Raw genomic sequence first — 20,879 nt, 5'->3', positions numbered from 1 at the left:
GTTTATAATTTCACATGCATTAGATGATCATCAAATGATGTTCAGTCTTAAAATATTCTCAGATAGATAATTATTGTGATGAGTAATATAAATACAGTCGTGGAGTATATAAATACCGCACAGTCTGTTTAAAAAATAGTGTGGTTTACTATTAAAAAATTAATTTTTTTTTCATGTGGATCTCGTTTTTATTCATTTTTTTTAAAAAATTATGTAGCGTTTACATACTCCACGACTGTAAATATAATTTTTCATTTGTGTGTAAGTAGAAGCATTCATATCAATGCTATGCTCTTTTTCAATCTTAAAACTCACACCATGCGGTTAACTCTCTCTTTTGCTAAATTACTATCAGTTGGATTCAGCCAATTTAGCAGTGAGAATAGGACCTCCTTTAGTATTGGTAAATTTCACAACTAATAAAATAGAGGCTTGGGCTTGGCTCAGATTGAATGTGTCCTCTAAACTCGTGCACATTTATATTTAGTGCTCGGTATTTAGTATTTAGTCCTTCAATCCCCAACGGGCCACGTCCACTCATGAGGCCCATATGGGCTTTTTATTAGAGAATTAATTAAAAATATCAAGATTAAAAGTAAAATAATTAAAAAATCTACCTAAAAATTGAAGTGGTGGTGATCCAACCACTCGAAGAAAAGTAGTGTTGCTAGTGAGTTTCAATTTGATTTTAATGATGAGCGCGTGATTGCCACATTATTAGTGTTGCTAGAGTGTTACATCGATAGCATTACAAGTCGCGTAAAATATTCAGTACATCTCAATCTTCTTAGGAAATACTGTGATATTGAATAATAATGTTTTTTTTCTCTCGGCGATATTGAATAATAACGTTGATATAACTATTTTACAATCAACTAATACAATAATATCTATAATATATATATATATATATACAAAAGTTTAAATTTTATATAATTACCTTTTATTTAAAGTACAACGCTAAAAATAATTTCAAATGTATAATTATTCATAAATTATAGATATCTCGTCTATTCCAAGAAAGATGTATGACTGATTTGGAGGTGAGATAAGATGAGATGGTTTTAAATAAATTGAATAAAATATTGTTAGAATAATATTTTTTGATATTATTATTATTTTAATATTTAAAAAAATTGAATTGTTTAATATATTTTATCTAAGAATTTAAAAAAGTTATAATGATTAAACAAGATGAGAGGTAGGAGTGTGCATGTGACCCGAACATTCAATGGATCCGATTAAGCTGATCCGAACCGACCCGAATTTTATCGAGTTATTACTTGAACAGGTCTCCAACTCGACTAAATAACGGATTTGTTAATGGGTGTCAACCCGTCCGACTAAATAACTCAGTCCTCAAACAGTAGCTGCCCACTCAACCTTCTTCGCTCATTCAGCCTTAAGCCCTCCGGCGACCAGCTCCACGTCTTTCTAGCCAACATGGACGCCAACAGTATGCAGAGAATAAATTCACAAAAAGGAAAACACAACAAAATAGAAAATAATAAAAAAAAGTTTTGGGTTTGCTACGAAGAAAAGAGGAGGAAAACGCAAAAAAGGAAAATAACAAAAAGGAAAACGCAAGATCTGAGCTAGATCTGAACCTCGAATCGAGAGAGAATGAAAAAATGATGAACGTTTTTGAGTTTGCTATGCAGAGAAGAGAAGAGAACTTCCAAGAACCTCTCTGACATGTACACAGCCGGTATTTTGACTCATGGCCCATGGGTATGCGTTGGTTGTTTCAAAGCCTGGTCTTGGTGCTTGCAAAGACGACATGTGGTTTTTTGTTGGAGACTTATGGACAAGGATGAAGGTCGGCAATACGGAAATTAAAAGGCAAGCCTTGGTTAATCTGTACGAGGTTGTGGTCGAAGATGGAAATGGCTGGAAACTGAGGGCTTTTTCTTGGCATGTCGTCTAATGTTGGCCAAACCCACTTGTATCATCATCAGATCGAGATCTCCAAGTGTTATAAACTTTGGGAGCTATGAGAAATCCAACCACTTTAATCCCAGATTCTCGTGAAACCACTTTCCCAGAAAACTCTAGATAAAGTACTGCATTTCCAGCCAGCCCACTTTATTACTTGCCCAATGCCCAGTATATATTTATGGACCAACCTGGCAATCTTTGCTTGATAATTGAACCTCTTATGAAAGTCATTTCAAGCACTACCTTCTTAAAACCAGCTTCCATATCATTCGCTACCTCTCTGCGAATTTCCAAGATAGAAAGACAAGAAAAAGGAGATAGGTGGTAATGGGAAGGTTTGCAAATTTGAGATGGCATTGAGGACTCTTCGACCCCAAGAGTCCAAGACCACTTCTCTCTCTTCCTTCCGTGGTTTGAAAATTCTGTGAATAAGGTGTTTTTGGAAGCAAGGAAGAGTAACGATGTTGTTTTTAAATGTCAGGTCACACGGGTTCAACCCGATTTTATTTTATTCAGGTCGGACTGGGTCAGGTTGGCGCCTTAAATAGCTACGTTTCGGTTGGGTCGGGCACAAACCCGGTTGGAACAGATTGGGTTGCATAATGAGAGGTTAGACCTGCAACCTGACCTAAAAAAGTCAGGTTTATACCCGATCCGACCCGAAATGGCACTTCTTGACCCAACCCGACCCAATTAAGATAAAACCAAGTCGAGCCCGTATGACCCGCCAAGTCTTGCACCGTGGAATAGGAGCCAAATGATGGAAGAAAGGGTACTTGATGGAAGCGTCCGAAGACGATCCCAAGAGACCAAATGATGACGTCCTAACATCAAGCGGACAGTAAAAGTTATTTACGATTAATGATTGATGGTAAAGGGTCGAAGACGAAGGTAAAGGAAAACAAAAAACAGAGCATGAATTACATGGCACGGAATTGAGTAGATCAAACCGAGAGAGCCTTCAAAACGATCTATAGAAAATGGGTTAGTTTTCCTTAATGAGCAGATGCCCCCTAAACCCATTACCACAACACCGTCTTCCTTCTTCCCACCGAGCACCTCCATGGAGATTGGCTCACATGACATCGGATTTGTGAACTCCTGGTTCGCCAGCACGGGCCTCAATTCCTGGTTCAAATTAACTTGATTTTCAACAATAATCCAGACGGAGTAGCCACCAACCAAAAGCTTGTTTACAATAGTGAGACCTAAATAAGAGATGCCACTGGTGACACAAACCACCTATATGCATCATCGATGCCCATACCCATGGAGGAAACACGTACTCCTTTGAATTGTTCCTCATCTTTCCTCCTTTGCAGGCATGCACAAGCCATCAATAGACACGAGCCCCGAATCCAGATGGGATAAATGCATGTGGAATCTTGCAAGCCCCACTAATTCTATGGGAAAATCTTTCTGGATTGAACTTGTGGGCATCAGGCCCCTTAGATCTAGGTGTTGCTACAACATTGCAACATGAATCCAGACGTCTATACCTTCTAGAATCAGCTTGCTCTATAGTTTCAAGGTCTTGAAATCCATTGATTGAGGAGAACTGAAGATGAGAACCGTTTTATATACGAACGGGTTGAAATAAAAATATAAACCCGTTAACTAGACGGGTTGGAGACCCGATCATATAATAACCAGACAAAAATCGGGTTGGGCCAATTTAAGCGGGCAATCGGATCTACAGTTATTTTGCACAGCCCTATGAGAGGTATCCAAACATAGCCGTTAAGCGGACAAAGCAACTTTAAAAATATAAGAAGCGAAAAAGAAAGAAGTTCTGGAAAAAAAAAAAAATGGTTTCTCCCAAGACCCTCTCATCGGGGGTCATTTTGGTTCTTTGAACTGTTCTCATCCTTGAGAAAAGCCATGACTTCCAAGCATTTGGAAAATGAGCAATGCATTAGACGTCCGCACAGTGGCTAACCGCTACGCTACACTCCTGCAACTATGCCGCTCCCGAAACCCCACCTCATACCCCCTAGCTCAAACCATTCATGCCCATATGATTTCTTTTGGGTTCAAACCGCGAGGACACATCCTCAACCGTCTGATCGATATCTACTGCAAATCATCCAATATTGCCTATGCCCGCCACCTGTTCGATGAAATTCCCGAGCCAGATATAGTTGCAAGAACGACGCTGATTGCTGCATACTCTGCCGCAGGGAATCTAAGGCTGGCTCGGGAAGTATTTGGTGGAACCCCTTTGAGTATGAGAGACACCGTTTTCTACAATGCGATGATCACGGGATATTCGCATAACAACGATGGCCACGCTGCTATGGAACTCTTTCGTGACATGAGGCGAGAAGCTTTTAGGCCAGATAATTTCACCTTCACTAGTGTACTTGGTGCTTTGGCGCTCATAGCTGATCAAGAAAAGCAGTGCCAGCAGATTCATGGTGCTGTGCTAAAGTCAGGAACAGGATTTGTTACTTCAGTGTTGAATGCGCTTATCTCTGTTTATGTGAAGTGTGCGTCTTCACCATTGGAATCATCATCTTCATTGCTGGGTGCTGCGAAAAAGTTGTTTGAGGAGATGCCCGAGAGGGACGAGTTAACTTGGACGACAATCATTACAGGGTACGTGAGGAATGATGATCTTGCTACAGCCCGTGGTATTCTTGATGGGATGACTGAAAAGCTGGAGGTTGCATGGAATGCAATGATTTCAGGTTATGTGCACCGTGGTTTTATTCAGGAAGCATTGGAAATGTTTAGGAAGATGCATATGACAGGGATTCGGCTTGATGAGTTCACATATACAAGTGTAATCAGTGCTTGTGCTAATGGTGGATTGTTCAAACACGGAAAGCAAGTGCATGCTTACATTTTGAGAACGGAAAGGAAACCTGAACCAGACTTCTCATTGTCTGTGAATAATGCATTGGTTACACTGTACTGGAAATGTGGTAAAGTAGATGAGGCGCGAGAAATTTTTAATACGATGCCTATAAGGGATTTTGTTTCGTGGAATGCGATCCTGTCAGCGTACGTGAATATGGGGCGCATTGAAGAAGCTAAGTCCTTCTTTAAGGAGATGCCAGAGAGAAACATTTTATCATGGACTGTTATGATATCTGGTTTAGCACAAAATGGTTTTGGAGAAGAAGGCTTGAAGCTGTTCAACCAAATGAGAATGGAGGGTTTTGAGCCATGCGACTATGCATTTGCAGGAGCAATTACGTCTTGTGCAGTGCTTGGAGCATTGGAGCATGGACGCCAGCTCCATGCTCAACTAGTCCAGCTGGGACATGATTCAAGCCTTTCAGCTGGAAATGCACTTATTACAATGTATGCAAGATGTGGCGTTGTTGAGGCTTCTAATTGTGTTTTCCTTACAATGCCTTATTTGGATTCAGTGTCGTGGAATGCCATGATTGCAGCTCTAGGACAACATGGACATGGTCTGCAAGCGATAAAACTTTTTGAAGAGATGCTGAAAGAAGATCTAGTACCTGATAGGATAACTTTCCTTACAGTTCTCTCTGCTTGTAGCCATGCTGGTTTAGTCAAAGAAGGGCGTCATTATTTCGATTCAATGTGTGGATTTTACGGTATAACCCCAGGTGAAGATCATTATGCCCGCTTGATTGATTTGTTGGTCGAGCTGGGAAGTTTTCAGAAGCTAAGGATGTGCTCAAATCAATGCCTTTTGAGCCAGGTGCAGCAATTTGGGAGGCTCTTCTTGCTGGTTGCCGTATTCATGGGAACATGGAGTTAGGGATTCAAGCTGCTGAACAACTCTTTGAACTAATGCCACAACATGATGGGACCTATGTACTTCTGTCAAACATGTATGCCACAGCAGGCAGGTGGAATGATGTGGCTAAGGTGCGGAAACTAATGAGGGACCGGGGTATCAAGAAAGAGCCTGGTTGCAGTTGGGTTGAGGTCGAAAACAAAGTTCATGTGTTCTTGGTTGATGACACTGTGCACCACGAGGTGCAAGCTGTGTACAATCATCTGGAGCAATTGGTACTAGAAATGAGAAAACTTGGATATGTCCCTGACACAAAATTTGTGCTGCATGATATGGAGAATGAACATAAGGAGTCTGCCTTGTCTACTCATAGTGAGAAGCTTGCGGTTGTTTTTGGCCTTATGAAGCTTCCTCTAGGAGCGACAATTAGAGTTTTCAAGAACCTAAGAATTTGTGGGGATTGTCATAATGCATTCAAGTACATGTCAAAAGTGGTGGGTAGAGAGATAGTTGTGAGAGATGGGAAGAGGTTTCATCATTTTAGGAATGGTGAATGTTCGTGTGGCAATTACTGGTAGGCAAACTTTTTATTAGCCAGATATTTAGGCTTACAGTCGACAGAGTTAACAGAAACTACATCCTCTCTTTCCTTTTCTTGGACCCAAGTGTGGGAGTTTATGAAGTGGAGATCCATGCCAATTATACGTCCAACTACCGAAAAATATAATTACCCTCAGACGACTTCCAGATGACCCGCCAAATGAGTTTTTCACTCAGGTATTAGTTTCCTTTACAGAAGAAATTGAAGCTCTATATAGAATATTTTACAATCTAATGTTGTGGATACATACAAGTTCTTTGGACTCCAAAGTGGTGTTTGCCAACGGGTAGATGTACTATATATTCTTGGGTGAGATACAAGATAAATAGGAGTTCTAGTAGAGCTACTCATTTTGAACATGGAAATCGTTGATAGTGCCCCGATGGCTACTGTAATCTTGACCTCAAATAGGATATTTCATCACAGAATAACCAGCACAACTTTCTGCTGGTAAAAGCCATTAATTTTGGATGTGGAATTTTTTTGATATGGCCCTGATGGCAACTGTAATATTCTTCAGAGAATAACTAGCTGACCTCAAGATTAGTTTGACTTTCTGTACTAGTTGTTAAATAACACTTGCATCTATGCGTTCCTTTTTGCTGTATTCTGTGTCCGGCATTTGCCTTCTTAATTCCAAGCATGCAGCATAGGAACTCGAAAGCCGACCATGTTTCGATTTTAATAGATATTTTTTCCCACAAGAGACTATTCCACCCTATGCTTGTTTGTATTCGTCTCTTGCGAGTCTGAGAGAAGCCTGGAATCATAGATATGAGACGCAAATGATGGTATAGCAATGAGCATCATCCTTATGATATTTTATTAAATTAATTGTGTTTTTGTGATATGTGTCATTGTTTGATTGGTCTTGATATACCAAGCGACTATCACTCTAGTATTTTCCATCAATTCATTAATGGACCTTAAATAGGGGGACTGCTTTAATACGTGGGCAATACCTTAAGAACCATTATGAGAAGAAAATTGATAAACACATCTCACTTTTCATATCACTTTACACAATATTTTAAAATGAGAGATATTTTTGTAAAATACCTTAAAAGTAATATTATTTTATAAAAGTACCTTATTTTACAACATGTATTGTGAAATTTGTTATATGGATATCATTGCTCATGAGAAACTGAATTGATTATCGTAAACAGAGTTATTCAATGTATTATGTACATATTCCACCCTTTCAGGTGACATTGTCTATAAATCGTTGAATTAATTTCTTAAAAAATCAGAGTTGATGAGTAATGCCATATTAGTACAGTGGAATGAAGACTTAGTATATAATATCTTCCTTTTATAAACAATAATCGATCCAATGGTTGATAGATAATATCACATCGATATTAAGAATAATGTAAGATGAGAGCGGGATATATATTTTCAAGTGAATCATTTTCTAATCCAGTTTTTTTTTTTATCCAATTTAAACTAAATACTAAAAAAACGTTCTGTTCTATCCATTATTATATTTGATTCTGTTTTTAAAAGGAAAAAATAAATATTGAAAATTTGTGAAACCTTAAAAAAAGGAAAAAAAAAATTGCCAATTGTTGATTTTCATATATAAAAGAAGAACAGGTCTAATATACATACGTATACAGATATCGATTTGTTACCAGAGATTGACTGTCGCAGCAGATCCATCCGTTTTGCTCGGATGATGACAGAGAGAAACTGAATAAACAAAAAAATTAGTGGCTTCCAAAAATTGTTTTTTAACGTTGAAACTTGACAGCTAGAAAAAATGGGCTATCACGTTAAAAGCGTAAGAAAATAATACTTTTTAGATATATGTTTTAAACTTTTTAGATTTTTTTTTTTTAAAAAAAAAAAAAACAAATTAACTGAATTTTGTTTTAAAAATTGAAAATTTAATAAAAAAAAAAAACAATTTTTATTGATTGGGTCAAAATGGTTGCGGTCGAAGAATCCAACGCGACAAGTCAATCATTGGCGGCTTTATTTCTAAGGTCGGTTCTTTTTCCGTCTGTCCTCTTCGGCTTCCATAGCTCCCTTTGAAACGACAAAACCGTGTTCTCTCCCCCTCTCTGACTCTCTCCATTTTCTTTCTTCGTTTTCAGCTTCGTTTCCTTGTGAAAAGGGAAACAGATTCTGAATTCGAAGAAGAAACTTTGGAGGTGAAGATATGTTTCATGCACAATGAGTGAGCAGGAGGAGCTAACAATGCAAGGCCGGGATATGCCGAGATGGAGTGGACAAGAAGAGAGAATCTTCGTATCGGTGAGGGTGAGGCCTCTGAATGAGAAAGAAACTGCGTCGAACGATGTGATAGATTGGGAATGCATCAATAACAATGCCATCAGATTCAAGCACACCCTGCCGGACAGGGCCATGTTTCCCACTGCCCATACATTTGGTAATTGAAGCATATGATCCTTGATGCTTTTATGTGGTCATTTGATCGCAGGTCCTTTTTTTTGTTAGAATATATACGCGTGAGTGCCTATCGGTGTCGGATAATAACCACAGGAGTGAATAAGTATGATAACGATGTTTGCTCTTAAAATTTATGCTGTTAAATCAAATGTTGTAATTTGTCAAACCAAATCATGATGTTGTTGTCTAAAGAAAAATGATAAATACACAGTACTTTTTAGTGTTTTCACAACATATTTTATAATTATGTTTTAAAATGAAAGATATTATTATAAAATACCATATAAAAGTATAATTACTTTACAAAAATACATTCATTTTATATCCTGTATTGTGAAAAATATTGTGAAAAATGTTGTGGGTGTATTTATTACTCAGAATCTCCATGTTGGAATATAGATTTTCAACAGGATTTCCTTTCCATCAATCTTTTTATTTTTATTTTTCTTTTCAAAAGGTTTTACAAGAGGCTCAGGTGTAAACTTGAATAGGCAACAAGCTTGTAGTTCAGATCACAGAATGTCTCTCAATAAATTTCTCCTTTTTTTTTTCTCCATTATCTTCAAATATATAATTCTATTCTAATTTTTGGATATCGATGAAATGGGGGGGATATATAGATCGAGTATTTGGGACTGACAGCTCCACAAAGAAGGTGTATGAAGAAGGAGCCAAAGACGTTGCCCTTTCAGCAGTCGGTGGTATTAATTGTGAGTAGCTTTCTTGACCTCATTTTCAGACTTTTACTGGAATTCGAGTCCTATTGCAGATGACTGAGGGAGAAATGTTTATACAGCAAGCATTTTCGCATACGGGCAAACCAGCAGTGGAAAGACCTACACCATGACTGGAATTACAGAACATGCAATGGCAGATATATATGACTACATAGATGGGGTAACTAGAAAAAACAAAAACAGACAAACTTGGCATACTAATTATCTCCGTTCCTTGGCACAGTAGCGTAAATTTTACGTGTTTTCTCATCTTTTAGCATAAAGAAAGAGAGTTTGTGTTGAAGTTCTCTGCCATGGAGATATACAATGAAGCCGTTAGAGATCTTCTGAGGTCGGACGGTGCTGCACTTAGACTTTTAGATGATCCAGAGGTGAATATTTCGTTTTTTTTTTTAATTATTTTATTTAATGATCACTCACATCTTTAATGTCGTTATTTAACATCAACAGAAAGGTACAGTTGTTGAGAGACTTACAGAGGTGACTTTGAGGACTGGAAACATCTGCAGGAGCTTCTTGCCGTATGTGAAGGTAAATAATAAGCTTGTGTCAGTTTTGACTTTTTGTTTCACAAAATAACGTTGTAGCTATCTCACATGATTTGTTTTCATAATATGGATATTCATCTTGTAATCTGGGCGTTGCATGCTTGCAGCTGAAAGAAAGATAGGAGAGACCTCTCTAAATGAAACTAGTTCCAGATCTCATCAGATTTTGCGATTGGTATACTTTATACACATCAAGTTACCATTTTTTTTTTTTGTTCGTTTAATATTTTACTCTCCTTGTTAATATGCTGGATGCTTACACTCCCCAGACAATTGAAAGCTCTGCTCGTGAATATATAGGCGCCCGAAATTCAAGAACTCTTGCAGCTCAACTGGTACGAAATAGTTATTCATAAATTTCTTCCCAAATGAGAAATGAGTGCTTATAGTTGTTGGTTTATATCTACAGAATTTTGTTGACCTTGCTGGTAGTGAGCGTACTTCTCAGACATTAGCAGCTGGTACAAGATTGAAAGAAGGGGCCCACATAAATCGCAGTTTACTGACTCTGGGAACTGTAATCCGAAAATTAAGGTCATTATTTCTTTCTTTAACAATTAAAGTGAGGATGATTAATGCATGATCTCGGATATGCCTATATTGGTTTTTGTGAAATTAATTTTTTTGAAAAAGTACGAAAAGAAATTGAATCAAATTCTTTTCTACTGTTAATTTGACCTTCCCAACTTCTTTGTTGTAAACATTGCTTAATCATTTGGTCCTTGTCGATCTATTTCCACAATTGGATGCAGCAAAGGAAGAACTGGGCATATTCCTTATAGGGACTCCAAGCTAACACGCATTCTGCAGAACTCCCTGGGAGGCAATGCCAGAACAGCCATCGTCTGCACCATGAGCCCTGCCCGCAGTCACGTTGAGCAATCAAGAAACACCCTCTTGTTTGCAAATTGTGCTAAAGAGGTGACTACTAATGCACAGGTTAACGTGTTGATGACCGATAAGGCATTGGTAAAGCAACTGCAAAGAGAACTGGCTAGACTGGAGGGTGAGATGAAAAACTTAGCAATGGGTCCCAAGACAACTGATGTTTCCGCTTTACTGAAGGAGAAAGATCTCAAGATTGAAAAGGTACGATGATATTTACAACTCAGTGTCTACAAATAGCCTTTTTATATTCATGCGCCAATTATATGTTCTGTTACCTTAAACATTTTCACTCAATTTTTTTTTCATGGGTCTACCATTTTGTGCACATCCTATACACATTTTTCGTGCCTTTTTCTTTTAAGAAGGCACACGTATCCTTCTTATATTATCAAAGATAGAAAATGATACATCTAATTTCGCGACAGAGGACAATATATAATACTAGACATTGAAAAATGAATGTGTAAAAGACAAATATAATGACATCCATAATAAATAGATCAATCGCAACTCGAATATGGAATATAGAGGGATCAAATTGGACATAACAAGATGAGATTGGATTTTTCTTAAGAGATATGAAGTTTGTAGTAATTGCAAGAGTTTGGCCATGATGCAGGAATCCTTCATCAATAGACATAAAATCATGGGAATCGATACTAATGAGCTTGTAATTTGTTTCACTTTTTGCCCCATGTCTTAGCTGAGGCAAAAGAATATTGAGAATGCCCTTTACTCAGAGGCTTCATTAATTTTTTTTCAACTAAATGTACTTGGCATGGTTAATCTTTTATGAAGGTGGGCGAGCTTAGATTTTGAAGAGTGGGGTTGGTTAGGGGTTTATGTCAGAATGTATGTGGAGTAAGGAAAATGATTTTTTGTTGGTTTTACATTGTTTCCTTCCAAGTTCAAGTATGGCTCATGCTGCCTTTCAATGCAGATGGATCAAGAGATTCAAGAATTGACTAGGCAATGTGAGCTTGCTCGTGCTCGGGCTGAGACTAGAAGGCAATTAACTAGAGAAGATCAGGTTTCAGGAACTAATGAATATCCCGTATTAGAACCATCAGCACTAGCCAATCCTTGTTTCGACCAAGTAAGTCCCAGAACATGCAGACCCAACTACAATAAGCATTACCAACAATTTGCCGAGAATCCTGAAGACAATTTTCTGCGGGATATCAAGTCTTCCAGTCCTGATCCGTATGAGGGCTGGGAGGAGACTGCCGGAATAGATGATGAAAAATCTGAAGATAGCTGCAAGGAAGTTCGATGCATTGAAGTGGATGAATCGCGAATGGATCAAAAAATAGAAGCTCCTCTGTTCTTATCTAGTCTTGAAGAAAGAATTGGACACTTATCCTTGAGAGAGGTAGTGCATGCAGATGCTGTAACATCCCCACAGAAGGGACCTATGGAGGAAATGAATGAAGATGTAATGTCACCACAGAAGAGATCTAAGAAGGCTACGGATGAAGATGCAGTATCATATCCATGTATAAGATCTGAGAATATTACGAATGAAGATGCAGTATCATATCCACATAAACGATCTGAGAGTTTTATGAATGAAGATGCAGTATCATATCCACATATAAGATCTGAGAAGATTACAAATGAAGATGCAGTATCATATCCACATAAACGATCTGAGAGTTTTAAGAATGAAGATGCAGTATCATGTCCACATATAAGATCTGAGAAGATTACAAATGAAGATGCAGTATCATATCCACATAAAAGATTTGAGAGTTTTATGAATGAAGATGCAGCATCATCCCAGGAGAATGGGTCTCGGGATTCGGTTGATGTCAATATAGATTCCGCTTATGATGATCTGAAGCAAAAAATTCAGAGCATGCAAAAGGCCATCAGCTGTCTTATTAGTTTCTGTCCGTCAGAGCAATCTCCAAGTCACTCTGAAGCAAACACATTCCGCTCTAGAAGCATGAACTTCGGTAGAAGCAGAAGTTGCAGGGCAGTTGTCATGCCTATACGACCTGCTGCGTTTGAGGACTTGCCTGGAAGACCAGCGTGCCCTCAGAAAACGCTTTCTGCACCGAGGATTAGTGTCAGCTATGGAACTTGTCTAGAAAAGATTCTCAAATTTCTCTAACCAGTGCTTTCACAGAAGCACAGAACAGCGACAAGTCTGATGATTCAGAGGATGCTAGAAGCGTCCTAAGTTATGCTACAGGAGCGAATGAAGAGGCCCACCCTCAATCCAAGAAACGATTTGGTGAATTGGTGAGAATGCAGACCTCTCTCTCTCTCTCTCTCTCTCCCTCTCTCTCTGTCACAAACACACACGCGCACCAAGTTTGGGTCCACTCTTGTTCACTTTGTTCTCATGCAAGTCTTGTAGGTTGAGAGTATTAACATAATTTGTTTGGCAATACTTCATGTCATCCTTCGGACAATATCACTTTAATCTCGTCATTTTTATTAACTATTGGAAAAGATATACTAAAGACATGATGGGGCTCAAGTTTTATTATCGGATTGTGGCATGTGATAGGTACGAATTGGGACTGCACCCGCCAACTATGATCGCAGGAACAATGGAAAGGATGCTGGGTGGGCTGAAGTGCAGGGTGCTCTGCAGCCTGGTTCTAATTGGTACGCCGAATTTGAGAGGCAGCGAAGAGAAATAATTGAACTCTGGGATGAGTGCAATGTGCCGTTGGTCCATAGAACCTATTTCTTCCTTCTCTTCGAAGGTGATCCTTCAGACGCTGTGTACATGGAAGTAGAGCTCAGACGGCTGTCCTTTCTCAAGGCTACTTTTTCGCATGGAACTCTTACGGTGAATAAGAGTGAAACTCTCACACCAGCTTCAAGGTACAGTCGTATAGCCTTTCTCCTCCATCTGGGAGATTCATCTTATACACAAGCACGGACTACGTAGAAGGCATGCAAGTACCATATCGCCCTGTGACTGACCTAAGTGTAGATTATTGCAAATGTAATGGATTATAAAGGGGTAAAATAAAACTTATACAAGTGTCACCCCATTCTTGTGACAATAAGTCACGAACTTTTTTTTAACTAATTAAGAAACTTTCATAATCTTTTAGAGGAAAACATTATTTAAAAAAAAAAAATGTCAACTTTAAGGAAATTTGCAACTTACACCAGAGGATGTTACAAATGGTGGTTGTGATTAGAGGTTCACTGTTTATTAGAAAGTACAAGTAGTGTGAATTGATCCCTTATGTGATTTCCTCTCAAGAGCCATTCTAATATCAATGTTTTTTGGTTGGGGGACAGTGCGAAGGCTCTCCATCAGGAGAGGAAAATGTTGAGCAGGAAAGTGCAAAAGAAATTCTCCAAGAAGGAACGAGAACGCCTTTACCAGAGGTGGGGTATTGGGCTGAACTCAAAGCGGAGAAGCCTACAATTAGCATGCTGCTTATGGACGGACACGAAGGACATGGACCATCTGAGGAAGAGTGCTGCACTTGTTGCAGGCTTGGTGGGAAAGCCAGGTCAAGCATGCAAAGAGACATTTGGACTTAGCTTCTTGTCCCAACAACCTGTATCCCGGAAATCGTTTCCATGGAAACACGGTCTGATCTCTTCTCTCTCGTAAGTGTTGGATTGAGAGAGGTACGTACCCATACCTGTTGAACCATTTGATACTGAAAAGCTGATCAAATTAAAATATACGATTGCAGTTTTGCACCCAACTCCAAACACTCAAATGTATATGTTTTTCCCTTAGTCCAGCTTTTAAATGTAAATTCAAAGGCTTGAAGCATCCTCTAGTTACAAATTAAACATGATCACGGACGGTAACGGTTGCGTTTCTTTTCAATATAAATTAATGAAATGTACCTTTTACTTTTATGTTTGTAAAGCTTGTGGACTATCTAATTTGGTACAGGGATGGTTTGTCATGAATAAAAAGCATGGCAAATAAATAAATTGAGAATTCGAGGTTTGATTCTCTCTGTTTCTTTATTTTTCGAAATTCCCTCGAATTCTGTCTACTTTCAAAAATATAAACTCGCAAACAAGAATTTTTTAAAAAGATATGGAAAACATGACTTTTCATACACAAAAACCTCATTATGATTCGAGCACAGCTCCTTCAGTAATTTTCCATCCTGGGTTGGAACGCGACATTCCGTATCTAGCTGTATAGATCCTGGTGTTGGAGGCATTCTGCTCCGGATGCTCCACAACAGTTAGGTGGGCCGACTCCTCGAGAGTTGCTTCAACCACAGCTCGCTGCCCATCTACTGAGACTGTGACGCTGTCAATTGCGAGGTTCAACAGACTGTAATCATAGAACCAACCAAGTTGGCCAATTTCAGCCGCACGATCCGTCCATATCTTCAACATCTCACCGTCCAAAACCTGTCAGTCCCCAATATCAATAGAAATATATTGTGTACTTATGTTATTGCTACCTACTTTTAATAAAATTTTGTTTATCAATAAAAAATTAAAAAAAAAAAAAAACCAATAAATAGGTGACTAATTACAAATTCTCAAAACCCAAATACATAATCTGAGAGCTTAACGGGGTCAACAAACAATCTAATGATATCATACCCTTGGCATTCAAATGACATTAAGCACCCATAACAAAAGACATAACATGTGAAGAAAATTGCCTATTCAAAGTTGTTAGTCTGTGTCTGTGCGCGGAAGTAAGCACGGGTTTCTGGATTCTCCAGATAGATTACAAACTTCAGGTGCAGAATCACCAAGAACTAATTGCTAACACGTCTAATATGAAGATCAGTCAAATCTGTTTGTAATCCTCGTGTATAGGAAAGAGATCTATGACTAGCATTATGAAGAGGAAAATAATAGAGGAGAGCCAAATCTCCGTTGCTGCTTGCTACCAATTTCTTAGCCACTGGATTTTTTTTTTTTTTTTGGGGAGGGGGGGGGGGGCGGATTCTCTGTTTTGGACTTTTCTTATGTGGCGAGAAATTTAAGCTCATGGAGTTCCCACATCTAGTTTATGCTAATGATCACTGCTAATTACCATAGAACCAAGGAAGTTGGGTTACCTCTGGCAATCTGTCTAGGCAATGATCAGGTCCAAATGCTAGAGATTTAATGTTCTGCCATTTGCGAACTAGACCTTCTGCAATTCTTGCATTCATTTTGGGTGATTCCTCCCCAGCCTTTTCATCTCCGGAAAACCCTGCACAGTTGAATCCGGATCAAGTTGAATGAAGCAATTAGAATGCCTGCTTTTTCAAATCTATCTGCATGTTGTGATGTCCAATAATTTACGCATAAAATTCAAAGATGTAAAACAAATCGTGAATTAGTTACCATGGATCTTGGGAGTTAATACGCATTCAATAAGAATAAAAAAACTCAAATGAAAATTTTCCAATTTTGAAAAGTCTCATAAATTGAGGGAAATAGTAGTCAATAAATGAAGCAATTTAGGTGAGGTTCTGTATATAATGAGGGGCATGACCTGATTCTTCACTCTCAAATTTGCCTATATATAAAAGTATATAATAACTTCTTGAGAAAAGCGGAGACTGTATAAACCACAAGACTAGCATAAGTGTTCCACAGTAGGTGTTTACAAAAAAAAGTGTTCCACGGTAACTAATTGAGGGAGAGATCAACCATTACTAGACTTACACCACAACAATAAAATTGCCTCTCAAAGATAAACCCATGTAATTTTTTCTCCTTTCTTTCTTTCTTTCTTTTGTAAGTTACATAAGGGTTTAAGTTCATGATATCACCATCCAGCCAATTTCTATTCTGGGAAGAGGTGCCATCTAAACTTCTTTTTAATAAGTAATAAAAATTACCTACCATTATTTTCCCTTCAAATACACCATATGAGGCAAGTATGAAACCATTTTCCACAATGTTGCAATTTGTGGGCGACCAACTAATCCTCTCCACCCATAAAAAACGTAACGCAATTTTCAGAATCTAGAGCTAATGCAAATAACACAATGTCATTAACTTGCCGTTGCCTACATGCATAAGAACTGAATGCTACATTTGTTAACAGAATCCTAAGACTTAACAGGTGGCTTGAATCCAAAAGTATTATTCATAATAACAAAAACGACTAATTGGATGAAACCACACACTTGGTTAAGAGGAAAAGTATAAATCCACAGTTTAAAGGGAAAATATAAAAGAAAGTAACAAATTCTCTTGAAAATTATACTTCGCACCTAAGGTGCGTAAACAATGACGCCAGCCATTTTGCCACCATCCATTCAACGGAGTAGTTAAAAGGCTCTATTTGGAGAACCCACACCTCCATTTTAAAAAATTTTATGCGATGGTAAAAAAAGGCTCCATCAGAAAGACTATCTCCTAGAAATTGTCAAGGGGATCTTGGCACATTACTTGGCAGAAAAAAAACCCAAGCACACAATATTTATTTTCTTTTGTAAACGAAGCACACAATGATTACCTCCCATCATTTGTAAGCAAAGCGACATGTAATTAGAAATATTTCCCTAGATAGAGGCAAATGGCCTGAAGAACTCATGTAGCTGATCCTAATCAGTTAAAATAATGGCTTTCTTGCACATGTATTACTATATCATACCTACACTGACAGCATTGGATGCCATTGCTGAACCAACTTTCCGTTGGATGGACAAGCCATTTCTAGCTGGTAAATACTTCAAGCCAACCGAAGTCATTAGTCCAATGACCACACCGGCGCACATGATCTTCACACTTGCATCTTTAATTTTGTCGGTAATTGATTCTTCTTCATGTGTTTCACCGGTCCCATTGCGTCCAGAGATCTCAGCATTTTTGGCGGAATCATCTTGATCAGATTCTTCCAGAGGCTCCTCACTTTCTACAGCAGGAAAAAAGTGATTGATGTCATTATCTTCTTGATTTCCTGCACTCTGGTCTCTGTGACCAAGAGGGAACACCTTCTGCAATGTCTGAATTGCACTAGCCTTTACGTGATCAAGAACTGCAGTAGCCTCAGCACCAATCCTCACTATCGCTGCTGCTGCAGCTAAGGGTGAGCCATCTGCACCCTCCAGCCTTTCCAAATATCTCAGGACTTTAGGATCATCATAGTAATCCCCAAGCTTCAACTGTATGTCTTTAGTGTCTCTAAATCTAGGAAAAACCACCTCCATCAACCACGTCTCCAACAGTTTACAAAGCCCAGGAAGATCCTTGTCATAGTCATCATTTGAATTCTCCAACACAAAATCTACAACAGACGGATTTCTATAAGGTGAATTATCGCTGTCCAAGCCCAACCATGAGCGACACTCATCAAGTTCCCCTACAAGTAGTGAACAAAGGCCCCTCTCCAGTGCAAAGTCTATCTCAGGGTTTCCTCTGGATGAATAGGAAAGGACTGAATTATCAAGAGCTGTCAACTGAGCCTGCTGAAGTTTTTGGAACAGATTATCAGCGTCTTTAATGAGATGAGGTTTTTTACCAACAAAGGCTTGTGCAACAAGTGCAAGCGCTACTCCATAAACTTCAAAACATTCAGCTGGGACAGTAGGTGGTGTGGCTGCATATAAATCGACCTTTCAAGGAAAAAGATGAAAACAGAAAAATAAGTTAATATTGAAACTTCGATTTAGACATTGAGTGGTAAGAATAAAATGCCATTAACAGGAATTAAAAGATAATCGAAGATGCTACCTGCTCAGCTGTTGTCATGCGCAAAAATGCCTCATTCAGGAAATCTTCACGCGTGAATCCTCCAGCAATAATAGCTGCTCCCCCTCCTCCAACAGCCCACAAAATGTTACGCACACCATGGAGACCCTCTTCCCTTCTTGATCGGTACTCGTCACCAAGTGGTAAGGCTAGCAGCTCCAGTACACATCGTGGAGTGATCTCTTCCAATGTCTCGTCAATCTGCGCTTGTAAATCTGGTGCAAGACTACTGGCCCCTTCTTCCTAGACAGTTAAGGATTTTTTAACTAAATAAAGGGCACATAAGCAATCTTTTAAAGAAAATTGAAAAAAGCTGAAACTTCTCACGCAAGCCAGTAAAACAAGTCATCCCGAGATAACATACCTGCAAGAGCTTCAAAGCCCTCCCGAGTACCTCGCAACCCCGAATGAAGTCCGGCGGAGTCAATGCCATTGCGTCCCTCGACATGTCGACATAAGCGAGTGCCAACACCAAGACAACATCTTGCTTGAACGATTTGTGCAGCCTCTCTCTAAGCAAACTCTCTCCAATTTGAATAACCAACTCCGTCTCTCCGGCCTCTTGCAAGACGCACAAAGCGCCAGGAACCTACAAGTCCACCAATTCCATCCTCTTACATGCCCAATGTCCATTAAGTTCAGAACTATTTGTCTTGCAAAATTTCTAAACACCCACACAAGCACGAGAGAAAGTTGGAAGTTCGAGAGAAATTGGAACGGAAACTACCTTATCCCAGGGAATTTGGGTGAGAATTGTTCCGTGTTCGTCCTCCGCGAGGCCTTGATTGTAATCTCTTCGGGAAGCTGGGTTCAATAGGGTTTCGCAAGCGCCTTGAAGAATTTGCCGCCGGCTGATCAATGCGTCGTCGCTGAACCCATACGGGGGAGGCTTCGAAGCCCTAGCTTCATATGCTCGCCGGATACCATCACCCAGAAAATGCGTCTCGGCTCCGAGGACCCGATAGAAGTCGATAGGGATGGAGACGTGGCGGTCGGGTGGAGCGAGTGGAGGGGGAGGGAGAGTGGCTGTGTTTGATGAGATAGGATGGTCGGAGGGGTCGGCGATAAATTGGAAGTCGGCTATAAGACGGTCGGCCCATTTGCTGGCGGAGCAGGTGGTCGAAAGACTAACGCCGCCGCCACCGGAGGAGGAGGGTATGAGTTTGTGGGATTTTCGAAGGAGTGGAAAGGGTACTAGGAGGCGTGGAGTGGTACGGAGGCCAAAGCCTAGGGGGCTCAAAGCTTCCATTGAAGCGGGAGAGAGCGTGCCAAGCTTTAAACCCTCTTTTCCTTTCTTCTCTGTCCCTGAACCTGAGGGGAGTAGGGTTATCAATGTTGTGGTCATTATTCTGATAAAATGTCTTGTTAGGAGAAAAAAATTAAAATAAAAACATTTTTTATAATTTTTTAAAATAAAAAAATAATCGTAATTCAAGTATTATTTATTTATTATTATTATTTATATCTTTTTTTATTTTATCTCACCATTCAAACAAGACCCATGAAATCACTAGCCAAATGCATAAATGCTATAGAATATATTTAATGAGATTGTAAATATCTTATCATTTTTTATAATTTTTTTTGTAAATATTTTATATAGAATAATGATGTCCTTACTACCTTATTATTACTTGTTTACTATCTAAACTTACGTGACTTTTTTTTTTTTTTTTTCCTTTTAACTCTGCCTTTTGCCCTTCTGTTATGAAGAGGAGGAGGCTCCGTCTGGTTCACGATGGAAATGAGAGGTGTGAAAATGTTAAGGTCCAATATTGTAGTTAAGGGTGTAATGGTCCGATTTTATACAAAATTTATGACCGAACTGCATGCACCGGTTACATTTTAAACCGGTAGCTCCGGTTTTATCGGTTTTTAATTTTAATTTTAATAAAATACAAATTAATCATAAAAAATCTGTTTTATAAAAAAAAAGCTTTAAAAAAATATGTTTTATTAAAAATATGTTACTCTTTACAAAAATTTGTTATGTAAAAAAATTCTACTACAAAAAATTCTGCTTTATAAAAAAAATCTACTATGTAAAAAAAATTCTGCTATTAAAAAAACTGAAACAAAAAATCTACAATTTGCTACAAGCCTATAAATATAACCGTTACAAAAATTGAAAACAAAAAAATCTGCAATAAAAAGAATATTATATAATATTATTATATATAATTATAATTTATATTATTCGAACCTATTGGATTCAATCTACTTTTTAAACTTATTTTAATGTTAGAACAATTAAACAAACCTATGCTATTTCAAAATCCTAAAATAAATGTCGCCTGTTTACTAAAGTCTTGATTCAAGATTTCTTAAAAAAATGTTACAAATACTTGCATCTTAGTTCTGTTCAAGTTGCTGTC

General features: G+C 38.5%; 3 protein-coding genes across 3 annotated transcripts; 2 read left to right on the top strand and 1 right to left on the bottom strand.

The window, feature by feature from the left end:
• The first annotated feature begins 3,700 nt into the window (after nt 1–3,700).
• LOC121260922 (pentatricopeptide repeat-containing protein At1g25360-like) lies at nt 3,701–6,810 on the top strand. The gene is given in 2 exon segments (XM_041162998.1): nt 3,701–5,555; nt 5,558–6,810. Coding segments are annotated over 2 exon segments (2,391 nt in total). The 5' UTR covers nt 3,701–3,841; the 3' UTR covers nt 6,235–6,810.
• A 1,454-nt stretch (nt 6,811–8,264) lies between these two features.
• Nucleotides 8,265–14,902, top strand: LOC121260265 (kinesin-like protein KIN-7E). The gene is given in 14 exon segments (XM_041162092.1): nt 8,265–8,655; nt 9,296–9,385; nt 9,472–9,572; nt 9,670–9,783; nt 9,863–9,899; nt 9,902–9,943; nt 10,068–10,135; nt 10,230–10,295; nt 10,370–10,494; nt 10,713–11,049; nt 11,789–12,829; nt 12,919–13,095; nt 13,367–13,689; nt 14,119–14,902. Coding segments are annotated over 14 exon segments (3,060 nt in total). The 5' UTR covers nt 8,265–8,438; the 3' UTR covers nt 14,441–14,902.
• On the bottom strand, nt 14,818–19,835 carry LOC121259619 (protein ACCUMULATION AND REPLICATION OF CHLOROPLASTS 6, chloroplastic). The gene is made up of 6 exons (XM_041161257.1): nt 19,232–19,835; nt 18,869–19,093; nt 18,487–18,747; nt 17,408–18,368; nt 15,876–16,012; nt 14,818–15,210 (listed from the first exon to the last, which is right to left on the bottom strand). The coding sequence occupies exons 1-6, from the start codon at nt 19,751–19,753 to the stop codon at nt 14,920–14,922; spliced, it is 2,397 nt and encodes a 798-aa protein (XP_041017191.1). The 5' UTR covers nt 19,754–19,835; the 3' UTR covers nt 14,818–14,919.
• Nucleotides 19,836–20,879: the final 1,044 nt, after the last annotated feature.

The sequence above is a fragment of the Juglans microcarpa x Juglans regia genome, chromosome 4D (genome assembly GCF_004785595.1).
Source record: "Juglans microcarpa x Juglans regia isolate MS1-56 chromosome 4D, Jm3101_v1.0, whole genome shotgun sequence".
Lineage (NCBI taxonomy): Eukaryota > Viridiplantae > Streptophyta > Magnoliopsida > Fagales > Juglandaceae > Juglans > Juglans microcarpa x Juglans regia.
Note: the sequence above shows the minus strand (reverse complement) of the source record. Positions and strands in the feature narration are given on the sequence as shown.

Bases quoted from the DNA above. Each gene is read 5' to 3' on its own strand.
- LOC121259619 (XM_041161257.1), bottom strand. From the start codon at position 19,753: ATGGAAGCTTTGAGCCCCCTAGGCTTTGGCCTCCGTACCACTCCACGC. The intron at 19,094-19,231 runs GTAGTTTCCGTT...GTGGACTTGTAG, and splicing joins CCCAAATTCCCTGGGATAAG to GTTCCTGGCGCTTTGTGCGT. The intron at 16,013-17,407 runs GTATGATATAGT...TCAACTGTGCAG, and splicing joins ATCCAATGCTGTCAGTGTAG to GGTTTTCCGGAGATGAAAAG.